The sequence below is a fragment of the Falco naumanni genome, chromosome 1 (genome assembly GCF_017639655.2).
Source record: "Falco naumanni isolate bFalNau1 chromosome 1, bFalNau1.pat, whole genome shotgun sequence".
Classification (NCBI taxonomy): Eukaryota; Metazoa; Chordata; class Aves; order Falconiformes; family Falconidae; genus Falco; species Falco naumanni.
Genome location: NC_054054.1, coordinates 55,438,281 through 55,453,040, shown reverse-complemented (window position 1 = coordinate 55,453,040; position 14,760 = coordinate 55,438,281). Strand labels below are relative to the sequence as shown.

General features: G+C 36.4%; 1 protein-coding gene across 4 annotated transcripts in view; it reads left to right on the top strand.

Moving 5' to 3' along the window:
• ATP8A1 (ATPase phospholipid transporting 8A1) overlaps positions 1-14,760 on the top strand; it is a 118,072-nt gene that overhangs the window by 86,046 nt on the left and 17,266 nt on the right. For all 4 annotated transcript variants that reach the window (XM_040594824.1, XM_040594814.1, XM_040594833.1 and 1 more), the window contains 3 exons: positions 2,571-2,632; positions 7,562-7,618; positions 8,153-8,260. In XM_040594824.1, the coding sequence (XP_040450758.1) occupies positions 2,571-2,632; positions 7,562-7,618; positions 8,153-8,260 (227 nt within the window). The remainder of the gene's footprint in view (positions 1-2,570; positions 2,633-7,561; positions 7,619-8,152; positions 8,261-14,760) is intronic.

The window sequence follows — 14,760 nt, the reverse complement described above, 5'->3', positions numbered from 1 at the left end:
GACCTGGGGATGGTGTACATGGTAGGCGGTATAACCGGTCCAGTACCTGCCATGAGCCCAACTGCTGCGTGAAGGGGAAATGAGCACAGGATGGGAGCTGCTGTTAATTAGGTCTCTGATGTCTGTGCGTGCAAAGAGGAAAGGTAAATAATGCTGTTAGTTTCCTAGGGAGGAGCTGATGAGTGCCAGAGATATCCACCAGAAAAGGGAGGAGCTGATGAGTGCCAGAGATATCCACCAGAAAGGGGAAATTCTGAGAAAGGATCTCAGCCTCCACCTTCTCTTAGCAAAGAAGAGGCACAGGAGGACCCTGAGACATGAAAAAAGGAATGGGAAGAATGGGGTATAGCTCAGCTTTATGTGTAACAGTGCATGAGTGCTGAGTCCCAGCACTCTGAATGATGGGAACAGACTTAACTGCCTGCCTATTCCTGCTAGGTGTATGTACAAAGCAGGAGAGTGCATGTTTGGGCAGGTATTTATTAGAAAGTTGAAAATCAAATCTTGAAGATCATGAAAATCTCGCAGAGCTCACAGTCTGTCCATCTCTTTGAGCATTTTCTCCTGTTTACTCTTCAGTCTCACTTGTCCACCTCTTTCCTATCTGTAAGTGGAAAATTTCAAACTGCATGCATTGTAGTAGAGTCCACCAAGAAATACATGATCAGAGAATAGGTATGGGTTTGTAAGAATTGTCAGAATTTGCTCTATGAGACCCAACCGTTGTACAGTACACAAAACTAGAGTCTTTGCACTCCATGTACCATCATGTGGATATGAAAAGGACATAAAGCTTCACCGAAGCTTCTTCTGATGCAACTTTGTCAACGTAACAGTAAACGGCAGAAGCCAAACTTACATCTACAAGTAAATCCACCAACTTCTCCCTCTTTTATAAAGCCTTTAAAATAAGCCATGGTGTCAGCTTTGTTTTCAGGCTTCCAGTGCTCTTGTAGTCCTTTGTGGTATGCTAGTCTGTCCAAGGAGAAAGTTAAATCTGGGAAGTATCAGGAATGCAAACCAGTATCACTAGAGCTAAGGAGGCAGCTGTTGTGAGCTGGGCTAAGTTAAGGAGGGCTGTTCGCAAGCATTTTTATTCTGATTTTCTGTGTGAACTTTCACCTGCTGTCTCCTTCAGAATATCATGAAATAGATCTTTTTTCTTTCCCAGATAAAATGGCCTCACAGGTGCTGAAAAGCTTTTAGAAAGGAGCGCTCTTCATCCGTGACTAAAATGAATTTAATTTCAAGCATGTATGAAGGTGATACGAAAGCTGGAAAAAAACACTACACAAATATGAAAACATACTTAATTAGCAGCATTTAATATACCATATGCTAGCTAAGGATAGTGGAAAAATAAGTGTTTTCAACTACAAACCATTTTTATCAGCTTGCACCTTCCTCTGGCCAGCCCAATATGAGGAGTTTCAAACCCATCCCCATCCCCGCAAAAAAACCCACACCAAACACCTTTATTCTTCTCTTTCCCTAACATAGCTTTTTAAAAGCATCCTTCCTTATGCTCCTCAGCATTAGTGTGTTTTCTTTTTTCTTTTTTTTGTCTTGTACTTTTATCCTTGCTTACTACATGCACAGCATTGTGATATCTCTGTATGTGATGGCAGTAAAAAGCAATTTTCCAGCGATTAGAACCTCTACAGAAGAGTAAGTGTTCTGGTTTAGTTGGAGTACATGAACAATCTTGAGTGCTAAAAGCATTTCTAAACCCAACACATAAAAATATAGCAAGCTTAGAACTTCTAATTGACAATGAGGAATTCTCCCTGGATAGGTCAGTTGTGTGTTGGCCCATGTCTGCCAAGTACTTTTGCAGAACTGGGTTCAGAGAAGCCTGTGCTTTAACAATAGTTGTAAGTTCTGTTAAATAAACATAAATGCACTGCTTCAGAATTTTGAACTTAAGAACCACAGTACACGTAATTTGTATGCAAACACATCTCTTTAGGGTACTGACTGCATAAATCCTGTGTGTATATCCATACTTGCAAAGTGGATATGTATTTTTATGATTCTATATATCTGAGCTGGGTAAATTTTGAATGTTACGAATAACAAGCATCTCAAGAAGTAAAATAGAGTATATTTTGTATTTTTACTGAATCTCAGAAATAGGGATGAAAGCAAAGATAAGTTTCTATACCAAAAATACCCAGAATCAGTGAAAATCTGACTCTCTTAAGGTTTCTGTTTACTTACATGTTACAATCAATGTACACTATAACTATTCTATTCCATATTTTTCTGAAGGTAAGATACTGTATCTCTGCTCTTAAAGTCACTCTAATTATTACTGAATACAATATTATTCATATTGGTATATGATGTTACAAAAAGCTCCTGCTTCTAGCATAATGCCTGAAGTCACTAAAAGTGTTAAAGGACTAAAAATTGTAAAAGTCATCGATCTCTACTGTTCAATAAGGTGAAATCTGCTGTTAGTACCCTGTAGGAAATGCTACCATCTCTTTTGTACCTAAATAAGATTTTATAAATATATATTGCTATTGTGGATGTTTAAATGTTTTTATCCCTATTACCTTCCCCAGGTACCGTGTTTGGCAATGGTAAAACTTCAGATTACCTGCTCCTGGGGAACACTGTATACACTGTAAGTCTTCCTATAGCTATCTGGTCCTCTATCAGCTGACTTATCTATTATTTGCTCTCTTTTTAACTCTTTGAGATGTGGGTTTGTTATTATTTATAATTCTCTACATAGAAAACTTCATTGTAGTGTGTTAGGTATAAGATATGGCTCTTGAATGAGTCTTTGAGAAGCTTTGAAGTACATTTTGCATTCTAATTCCAGGTTTTAAAACAAAGCAATTTATTAAAGATGCAGAAAATATATCTGTCGTTTACTGGAAATTGTCTTTTTTTAAATAATGAGAATTGTAATGCCGTTATTAGCATGCTCATTAATTTAAGGTAAGTTTCTGCATTGGAGAAATACCATATTATTGGATATGGGACTGGTTTGTGGGCTTGTGAAGATAAATTTCTGTTCTCCCTCTCTTAGTGGAGGCCTTGAAAAAAGGGATAGAGCCACATGGAACCAAGGTTTATAAGATGCCTCTTCAGAGACAACCAAACTGCCAGAATTACACCTACACATGCCTAGCAGTAATCTTCTGTAACTCTCATAGATATTAGTCATTACTGGTTTGGATTTTTTTCTTTGAATCTTTTATCTCCTAAAATAAATTAATGAAGCTGAATATCTGTCCTTCACTTGCTAGGTATCAATGTTTCCCAGTAGATGAGGGTTTTCCAAGATCTCTCTTAGAAACAAAATTAGACTTTTGCTTACTGTCTGTTCTTCAACATTAAGAGTTTAATTTTTCAACGTCCTGTTGTTGGCCAATACAAAAAAGAAATTAATCTTTCCATCTGAATAAGGGAGCTGTAATCCAAATACAAATTCACATCAAAATAGATTTCCTTATGGAATAGGGAAACATCAAAACTGAAATAAAAGTAATGTAGAATACACTGTAGTCCTTTGAGAATGTAGCTACTGTTGACACCTCCTGTGTATGAGAGAAAATTTTGAACAGTGTTTGCTGGTCAGCTAACCAGAAAGGTTGAAGAGCATGAAGGGCCAAGTAACCACAGCCCACTCATGTATTCCCTGCTGCTGTAGCAGGTCAAATAAAATGTTTCCTCTGCCAGTCAGTACATGGCCTTTAAAGTGGTTCTTTCGGATGCATTGAAAAATTTTGTTTGTTCACACATTTTCTTAAAAGTTCATTTGCTCTACACTTCCCTTTCCCTGTTCCAAAAGGGAAGTCAGCAGTAGTTGCATATGATCGATCATGCAGTCTGTCATATGATGAACTGAGCTCCATTAGGGATGGATGGAATATCCTGGGTAAGTGTTCTCTGTGCAAGTCTTAATGAAATTAAGATGTAAGGTCACAGTCATTGTCATAGCTCGGTTCTGACAGAAGTAGTTAACTGACACAGGTCTACTTGTATTATGATCTCATAACAACAAGCAGTGTTTAGAAGTCAGTGATGTATCTGAATATCAGCGCTTTCACCGGTATTGATAAATACTTCATGAAAGTATCTACCAGAACCACCTGTTGTTCTGAGTGAAACCGGTTCTTGAGGAGAAGTGCTCTGCACCAGGTTTTCTCCCTGTCTACAAATGTTTCATGGTTTGTTGTACTTAAAAGTTGCAACCTTGCTCAGTTCAGCAGAAGTTTATTTTATGAATTGTATGTATGTATATGTAAGTTACATAACTTCACCTATCCTAGCACCTAAGCCAAGTTTTCCGATAGCATCTCTTTTCCTTGATTGCTCTAAAAGTACGCTTTGTATTGGCCATAATTTTGTAGAGCGAGTTAGCACTGTACACTTGTTAAACCCAGTTTTTCAACATACTGCTGTAATCACAGCTGAAGTTCTTTCCTGAAGCGATCTCAGAACTTCATCCTGCCCGGTCACTCTGCTCTGCGCTCCTTTCCAAAAGCCAAGCTTGGCACCAGGAAAAAGCAAGTTACGTATGCTGTACGAAGAGTTAACTGGATTTCACTAGGTCCTGTGGAACCGAGTGTTTGATAAGTGCTGTTGTTTAGATTGTTACCCACCAGCTGATGAGTAAGTCTTGAAATCTTACAGTACTGCAGAACATCTGAGTATCAGCTGACTCACAAATATCAAAGCCTGAATTTTGGATTTGTAGGAACATTTTCTACCATCTTCAGAAATTGGTTAATTTCTAATACTTTCAATGTAGTAACCTGGAGCTACTCATTACTGTTTGTCAAGCTGTATCCATAAACACTAGAACAGAGGTCACAGTGCAATTGTTCTGTCACCTTCTGCAACTTGTTTTCAACTAGGAGAACTGAAACTTCACCATCTTGGGAGACTAATTGCTTGCTACTAACCTGCAGAATGGCCAAGAATTTCCCAAGAAAACATTTCACCATTATAAGTCCAGACAATGTGCTTTATCATTTGTTTTACAGATTTTTCACTTTCCTTCACTTCAGATTGAATATCTGGGGAGAGGTAGGGGTTGCAATTGATATATTCCTGCTCTTGCACAGGAATTCAGGGAGGTCTGGAGCACACAGGAAGATTTGAGAGACTTTCAACATTGGGGATGGGGAGTTTAAGATTTAAAAAAAAATCTTTGCATGTGAAGTGTACGTGCACTGACAGTTGTCAGTCATTGTCTTGAAATATCAAAATCATAAGTCTTCGGTACTTCTCATTCTTTTCACTGCTTTTAATCTGTTTTTAGGAAGTCTACATTCACTTGTACAAAAAATAAGTAGCAAAGGGATTCAGACATTAATACTGTTTCTTTGGATCCACAAAGGAAGTCAAGAATGTGCACTGACTCATATCATGTCCTGGAATTATTTCTTCAAACATAAATTTCAAATAGGAGTAGACTGCCATGAAAATATTTGTACAAACATTCTTGAGAGGTCTTTTTTTTAAAAGCACAGTGCTTTATACAGAGTACCAGTTTGATTTATTGTTTCCTGGGTAGGATTCAGTAAGCTATTCTTAGTTTGGATCAAGGTGGGGAGGGAGCAATGAAACCTGCATTCTTGAGGAAACTGCTGTACATAGTTTGTAAATTTGTTGGGGTGTCAGTTAAGATGCAAGGAGGGTATATATATCTATATATATATAGATATACACACACAGTGTATATCCTTCTGTAGAGACCTGCAGTGCTTGGTTTGTCTATGCAGTGAGAATTCTTGATCTGAACCTAAAGAAGGATGTTTTCTTTTCTTAAGACTGACTCAAAAATAGCAAGCAGGTGTACCAGATGAGTGGGTTTTTTTGCCATAATTAATTTTTTTCACTCATCCAGATATAGCACCAGAACTGGATAGACTACAAATTAAGGACCATGACGAGTGTTATAATTTTCTCCTAATTAGATTTCACACATTTTAGATAAAGGAGTTGTGGTGTTGTGATTTTTTTTCCCCTTAATAATGTAGTGATAGTTGAAGTAGGAGATTCCAGAATAAAAGCATAAACTTTATAGCTGGGGTGAAAGCTTTCTGGCAGGGTTCGTATCCTTCTGTGCACCAGACATAGTGAAAGACTTGTCATATTTAACCAGTTATTTTTAGCTTCTGATTGAAGTAAATTTCTTCTGAATTTCTGAGGCTTCTTGAAGTTCAAGCACTGACAAACTCACTTCATTTCTGCCAACCTGGCCAACAAACTAGAGTTCAAACTATTGCTCTTACAGTTGGAGCTTGGTCTTTGTGAATCAGTTTTTTAGCCTCGCGTTCTTCAGATTGCACACAAAGCAAGACTTGTGATTACATGTTCACACGTGAGTTACAAAATGTAATAATTATTGCTTTGCTAAACAGAAAACTTGTTTGTGTGAATTTCAGAGGAAGGGGATAAACAATTTTCCTGCATCGACTGGCCCTTGCTGTGGGGTTGTAAACTTTCTACTACTGCTCATCTGTAACCTAAAATAGAGCATGTCATACAGGACAATAACATGATGTTTTCAGAGACTGCTCCATAAAAAGGGTAAAGATAAGAAAAGAGTAAAGATGAGAGGGAAGAATGAAAATGATGTTAACAGACTTCTTCAATATGTTATGTTTACAACAAACATACGTCTTCGGCTGCCAACATTTAACTGGCTTTTCAGGGTGTGGCAAAGGTGACTTATTTACTAACAAAGTACTAATGAAGTGAAAAAACTTTTGTTTTTTAATTTAGACCAGTGTGAGCTTGAACAATTGCAAGTTTCCAGCCCAGCCTTCTCAGTCTGTCTCTGTGTAGAAAGCAGTAGTCATCTGCTCCATAACTAGGGGTCTACCATCTCTATGAAGTCGACAACACTTCTCGCAAACCTTTCTGTGTAACCAAAATACCATTGATAAAGAAGCTAATGACTCAGTAAGAGATAGGCTTACAGAGCTCTAGGAGGCAAGGGAAATAAGACTTCTAACACAAAAGATGAGTTTTCCAAATCAAATGAGTAGCAGTTATTAATGGAAGCTAATAATTCTTAGTATTCTGTTACTGGTCTTTAAATCTTCTAGGAGGATTTTACTGTGGTCATTTCAAATAGGCACTTGAGCTTCAGATTTAAGCACACACAGTTATGAAAAAGAGGAAAAACACAGCTAGCTGTGGTCTAAAAGAATTTCACTGGGGCTGCTGAGAGTCCTGCATGTTTTTTGGAAGCAGATTCTGTTAAAGTGGAAGAGCTGTTTCATCGCTTCTGCAGATCCACAGAAATGATTGCCTCTTACATTACAAACTTTGGTTTGGATCTTATTACAGAGCTAGGTGCGTTAACACACACATTACTTTATTCAGTATCATTAAGGAAATCACATTGAAATTTAAGAGATTGATTATCCTTTCCCTTATTTCATTTGTGCAAGTAAACATGAAGTATGAAAATCATTAAACTTTTTCTTCTGTTCTGAAAGTTTAGCCAAACTAATAAATTCTGTGTTAAGTAAGATTCCCATATTAAATAAGAATATTCTCTCTCTCTCTCTTTCTCTCTCTCAAGTTTGTGGTTCTAACTGTGTGTTTGAAGGCTGGATTAGAGACTTCATATTGGACTTTGGTAAGCAAATACCTTTACCATATTCTCAAATGTTCTGTAAAATATGATGGATGAATAATTGTATTCTTTTCTTCTTGTTTACTGTATTTTTATTGTGTGTATATATATACACAATATATTTATTAATTATATATATTATCCAGTTTGTCAGCCTTTCCCACAGTATCAAATTAAACTATGGTTACTGCGTGGAAAGACAGAATATCCAGATATAAAAAATAATGCTTAATATTGAAAAGGAGGACATTGGGATGAGGCTTAAAGTAGTCCTTAAACTAGAAAAATGAAATTGCTCTGGCCTGATTGTAACTGAACTTAAATTGGCTTAAAATGAAGTAGTAGTGCTGCTGAAAGTATCATTTGCTTTTAAGAAATAGCTAACTGGAATAGCAGTTAAATTAATACAAGGGGTGGAAATTTCATCCCAATGTATCAGATTCACATTGTAAAAACTAAGTAGCAAAGATCCTTTTTTTGTGTGTCATAATGCATCTGTGATGATTGTTCTGTTTTCTTTTTTTTTTTGTTTAACAGTTCAGCCATATAGCTATCTGGGGCAGCATTGCCCTTTGGGTAGTGTTTTTTGGACTCTACTCTTCTTTGTGGCCAGTCATTCCTATGGCACCTGATATGTCAGGAGAGGTAAAAGTGGATTTTAACTAACATCCGAATGTGTGCAAAAAATACTGTTTCATTCTTTAGTACAAGCCTAATCTTTATTTGATCCTTTTGCTAACTGGAGGTGCAGAAGAGGGTTGCTTCTTTCATACCTTTAGCGTGATAGCCATGTTTGAAACAAAATGGATTTTTACTTCCGTGAAAATGGAGCTCAGTGAACAGGCTGTGGTTATATGGTATAGTGAGGAAGAACAGACAGGTAAACTGCTTTGTGTTTCTTTAGTAAGTTTTTATTTTCTAAAGAGAAGTCTTACTGAATTCAGAACTTGGAATTACGATGCTTATTTGGCTAGAAGGTTTTTTTATAATGAGGTAGCACAAGTAGTGCATTGGTTAAGGTTGTTTTTTCAACTTCAGTTTTACAAATTTGCTAAGTATTTGAAACTCTAGAATGCCTCAGAAAATTTGAGGTGCCATAACATTGCATGAGCAGTTGCATGTCATGCACACAGTTCCTTTTCTATTAATGTGCTACTTGGAATGCATTATTGTAGTGTGTCTTTAACATTTTGACTTAGTTCCTGGTTTCTCTCTCCTTTTATTATCCTGTGTGTGTAAACCTGCTCTGAATATTGCAGATAGGGCTGAATCTATTGAAGATGCTTACTTGCTGATCTAATCGGGACTTCAGTCCCAAATTCTCAAAACTATTCCGATCCAGAAACATCTGAAATTTAGTATTAATTTCCCAGAAGCTCATGTCTGCTTCTGGGCACAGCCAGTACCTCCTGAGCTGAGAAACTCGATGTGCATTCTCAGTGAGAATCAGAAATGGAGAATACCGGCTTCTTTCAGATATTCTTCTAATGGTTCTCAAAGCATGTCAACTAAATCAAGCCTTACACCGGTAAAAGAGTGAGTGCCTTTAACTCCAGCACTGTGATATAATTCAGCAATTTATAAATTCATGCAGGATGTGGGAAATTTAGGTGCATGTCTGTTCCTCACTTGGAGGTAATTCAGACCCACAAATTCCACCTTCTACATAAACAGTTATGGGAAAAATAGTATATAGGCATTTATATAACTACTGCATTTTAATGGAGAGCACAAGGTATTAACTGAAGTGCTTGGGCACCTAATTAAAAATGAATTTGAAATTACATAATTTTTTGCTGGTTTCCCCATCTATTATAACCTGTTACCCATGTATATATGTAAAATTTGTACATTACCATGTTGCCTCCACTACTCAAAATTAATTGTGTACATTATTCTAAATTAAAGTAATTGGAGCTATCATACTTCAGCATTTTTCTTCATATACACTGTATTTTATAGAGGAAATAGAGTGGGTTTGAAATTTGTTGGGTTTAGAGATTTTGTAAAAAGTTTATACATCGTTCTTTAAGACAGAACTTTTATAGTGATAGTCACAGTGGGAACAGCAAGGTGTATTATACTTGGTATGACAGAAAGGTGAGTGCTTCGTTGCTTAAATAATTGAATATTTTACTTAGTACATGTTCAGTCTCTGAAGTTATTGTGAGAAAAATGGTTTTGAAGGGAATGTAATTCCTATGAACTTGGAAAAACAGTTCTTCATAAAGAGACATAGCTGTCAACAGAAATTAATACTCCTGGGGTTTGAATTCAACATGTCGCCAAGGTAGTCTGACTTACGACCCCATATTCGTTTATTTGTTGTGATAAACCTCTGTCTGTACTTGATATGGACAGCCTTATTTTGTTGGTGTGTTTGTTTATGCATGTGCATGTATATAGTAGCTTTCAACGCGTGTACATGCACGCAGTTGTCAGAGGAGGGTGGTGTTGGGTGAGGTTGGGTTTGATTTTGGTTTCTTTGTAAGAATATAGTTAGAAGTCTGTAACATCAGAATAAAGTCTCCTAAACATATCATAGACTGTAAGAGCTTACTTTGAAAGCTCTGGTCTAGCTTTTTGAGCTGTTCTCTGTGTGGCTAAAAGTCTTGTCAATGAATACTGCGGCTCAGATTGGAAGCAGGATTTTTGTATGCTCTCCTGGAAGACCCCTCACTGACCGGGTGGTCTCTGGCAGGGCAGAACTCATTGGGTTTCTCTGAAGCAAGTCCAGACCTTCCATAAGTGTTCGAACTAAAAGATTCACAGATGTAACTGTGGAAAAGACTGTGGTGTGATAGAAACAAATCCATACAGGCATCTCTGCTTGCCTATGCAAATACTGCTTGTCTAATTTCTTTCAATGCACGAGTCAGACTTGAAGACTTCATCCAAGTACGTTTGGCAGATATTTAATGAACAAGTCAAAAGCTGACCTCTATTTCTGCAGCTTTTTGTCTGTTTTGCCCTGGCTTGATCTGATAAATTAAAGGGGATTTTTTTTGGGGGGGGGGGGGGGATCCAAATATGTTCATTAAAAATACCCCTTTTTTAACAAAGAAATAAAAAATAAATTAAAAAATAGTAAGAATATTTTACCAGCTGTCATCCTTATGAAGTTTAAATGTATTCACTTTCTGCTCCTTAGAGGTGGTAACAAGAGTTCTACCTTAGCAGGTTTATAGCCTTACCACTCCATATTCTTGTACAGTGTTCAACAAACCGATCAGTCCCAACTAGACGGTGATACTTGTCTTCTACAAACACCTTTTTCATGGCTTCTTATAGATAGAAAAGAACCTACTGAAACACTCTAATAAAAGGATTCAGTATAACTTCTTCGTATTGATGTCATGAAAATAGTAAGATTCTTGCTGATTATTGCTGGTTCTGTTCTAAGAAAATAAGAGACTAATGCTCTGGAAGGGGAGAGAAAAAACCCATGGAGATGATGGAAAATGCATTCATAGGGTGCAGAGGAAAGGTTTCATCTAAATAGCTTGAAACTTGGATTTTTCATCTGTTCCTATGAAATACCTATACAACTCTGATAAATGTGTTTAAACAGGGAACACTACCACATAATGCCTCAAGAAAAAAGAGTTGTAATAGAAGAAAAGAGTCTGTTAGAGTCTGTTAATGTTGCGAAAACACTTATGTTGGAGCACTGAAGCTAGCGGGACAAAATTACATCATAATAATTGTTGGTTTGTGTTCATCTTTTAGTAGCAAAGCATCACTCAACACATTACTGAAAGAAGAAACAAGTATGCCACATTTTTGCAACTTTTCCCTACTTTTTACACTAATTTTGTTTCCATCATTATGTTTATCATTCCAGTTGTAGAGAAGATAATTAAAGTTGGCTTTTACATATGTTGCTGTATGTTAATAATACAGAAGGAAAGATTATAGAATGCTGTGCTCTGAAAGAAAACTTACTGAAATGAAAAATGATGACTTTCTGACAGAGTGCGAGCAGTTTTGTTCGTTGTCTAGGCCACTACCCCCCTTCTTTGACAGTTCTTAATACCATAACCAAGTGTATATTTCTTCCTCTCTCTTTTGCTCTGAGTTTTCCCAAAATAGCCAAACAAGGACCCCTTTGATCCAAAATGCCCTGTTGATCCAGAATGCTGAGGCAGTTCTGGCACGAAGACCTTTGTTTTCTGGTCATTCAAGATTGCTACTCCCACGCTGGACCAGCTTATCCCAGCTGTACAGTTCCTCACAGTGTGGGAACTAGATGTCTCCCCATGTTACAGTACTCCTGAGGTTTACAAACAGTGGTAACTAGGTTGCCAGGTAGGTAGTGCACCAGAAGAGCTGAAAGGTGGCTTCTGGCTCACATAAGCAGAGGTATCTTGGCACAAGTGTTCTCCTGATAGGAATAACTGGAATATATAATAGGAATACAGCTGATACCTGTTAGTGATCAGTTAACAGGCATCTGCATTATAGTAGCTGAAACTGTTTCCTTAGTAAAATTCTGACAAAACCTTAGAATCGACATTCAAACAAGGAACCGGTTACATTTTGTCAACCTTGAAACAGCTGCTATTCCAGTTTTTTAAAAAAATAAACCTCTGGTGAAGAAAGCTTCCATTTATTTTCCCTGACTGATGATGTTCAAATGAAAACTGTCAGTTCACCATTGTCATTCTTCAGACAGAGCCCGGAAGGAGAAATGGACAAAAAGTGTGAGAGAAACAGTGGGATTTATGAAGCAGAAGAAAATAGAAAAATAGTCTGTAAAATTGAAGAAAGACATGTGATTAAAAAAAGGGTGATAACTTAGGTAATTAATTACATAGTATCTATGGCTAGATCAGGTACTGTAGCAGATCAACTTTTATGAGTCTTCTAGTAGTCTGAAACAAGTGTTTCATCATTAATTAAGCTGAAGTTATTATTCACCTTCATTTTATTTTTGTTTGTACTTCAGACTCATTCATTTAAAATACTTCTTGAGTTTATTCTAAGAATTAGGGACTGTAATCTTCTAGTCTTAGACACAGATCCTAAAATACTAGGAATTCAAGTTTTATCTACTTATAGCAAAGTCTTAAAATACCTTTTCTACCAGGAGGATTTTGGTAGTAGTAGCAAAACATTGTTTCTGTTGGAGGGAATTTGATGCACAGTGTATGAGAGAGAAATATGGAAAATATTTCAAAAGATTTCAGGGATCTTTGCAACAACTTTGCAGTCCAAGTAACAAAGTCTTTATTACAGTACAGTTCATCTGCAGTAATGTTTATTCCTGCATTTTTTGTCTGTCAGTACTGTCTAGTGTGGAGGCATCTGAACAACCAGCTTTACAGGTTATTTTCCTGATATTTTACCACTAAAGATTGTGGGTTTAAGTGTTGATGCATGAGAAAGAAAGAAAGAAGAAAAAAAAAAACCTTATTTGTGTGCATTTTGTGGTTAGATTTAACACTGTTACGGAGAAGCAGGTCATAGCACAGGACATCTTCTTTGACTCATTACATGAAACAAGCTCCATTTAATTTCAAAAAAGGTGCTGCTACGACTTGAAGAACATTTTCATTGCAGATTTAAGTAAATCAGCTGTACAGGACTCTCTCAACTGCATTAATATAACTGAAGTTGATACTTTTCTTCTATGTATAACATTAACAAAGCGAGTAAGTGAAGTATACTTCCAGTATTTTTTAAAAAAATTACAGTATTTTCTCAGTTTGAACCACATGTAGTTTGCATAAATATCTAAAAGTAAATGCCTAGTCTCTTCATATTTGATGATGTATTTACTTTGTAGATGTAACTTTTTTCTTTGAGACTCTCCAATACACAGAAAACTGTTCTGTGATGCTGGAAAAAAATGCATTTCGTATCTGTGATCCCGTGAATTTGCAGAAGTTCCTGTTGTCCATGTTCTGTCATATTGTGCATTATACCCACTTGAAAGAAATAAATGATGCTGTGTATAAATTGTTAATGTTTTTATATCTACGTAGTCCTTTTGCAATAATTGCATTAATTAACGAAATTTCTGTAATTTATAGCACCTAAGCATAGCTACCATTCAAGTGTTGTAGGCTATAAAGTTCCTAGAAACTTCCATTAATGCTTCCATCCTTGCAACTCAAAAGGCTAGTTTTCTTTCTAATGCCACTTAAAAAAACAGATTTACTTTTAAAATTATAAAGTAGATATATTGCTGAGCTGGTGTGGTTATCATTTCCTTGAACAACTATGGTTGTGCTTTAACTTGAAAACCTGTAATTCGGGAGAAGAGAGGAATAAACTGACCTGTTGTATATTTCATACTAGCACAACTCCTGACTCTTTGGGGTTTGTTACTGTTAAGTGCTCCAGGATAGGCCTCTTTTTATACGCCTATATGATTAATAAATTAGCTTAAAATTGTAACACTTTCTGGAATAAGAAGTATGACATTGAGATTAAAATCCAAAGTTCAGTATCTGCAGAACTTTCTAATTTATTGTGGTAGTGTACATAATGCACTGTAAAGTTCTCCAGAGCACCATCTATTTCTGCTCTGTCTGACCCAGGGGATCTGTAAAACTACTGGTGGAAATTGAAGTTAACAAACAAGTGTGTATTTTAGAGAATTTTAGATAATTTGATTGAGGTTTGCAGAATCTTTGTGAATATTATTCATAATATAACTCTGTGATGTATTGAATATTTTTAAAAGTTAATCAGAATTCATCCCATATATCTGTTTTAGTCATGTATCCTCACCTGAGAGCCTAGAATTATGTTACCATTCTGGCACTAACATATTTTAGCTTATTTAATGCTTTAAATATAAAGTTTGATTTTAGCCTTTCACTTCAAGAATCTGAAATATTTTCATAAGGGATTTTTTTTCCCCCATTTAATTCCCATTAGGTAGTTTTCATTTTGAGCCCTCAGACCTTCACGGTTTAATTGTACTTAGTGTAGTACTAGGCAATTATTAGCCACAGCCTGCTATTGCCAGATACACTTCAAAGATCCTTTTCCATATTCAATAGTTACATTCTCATTCTGGTTCTTTGACTGCACAGGTACAAACAGAAACAGCAGAGCTGATCTTTGAACTGCCAAATTTATCTTTTCTGCTTATGATGCTCTGTTTTGGTAGTATTACCATTCTGATATTCTTC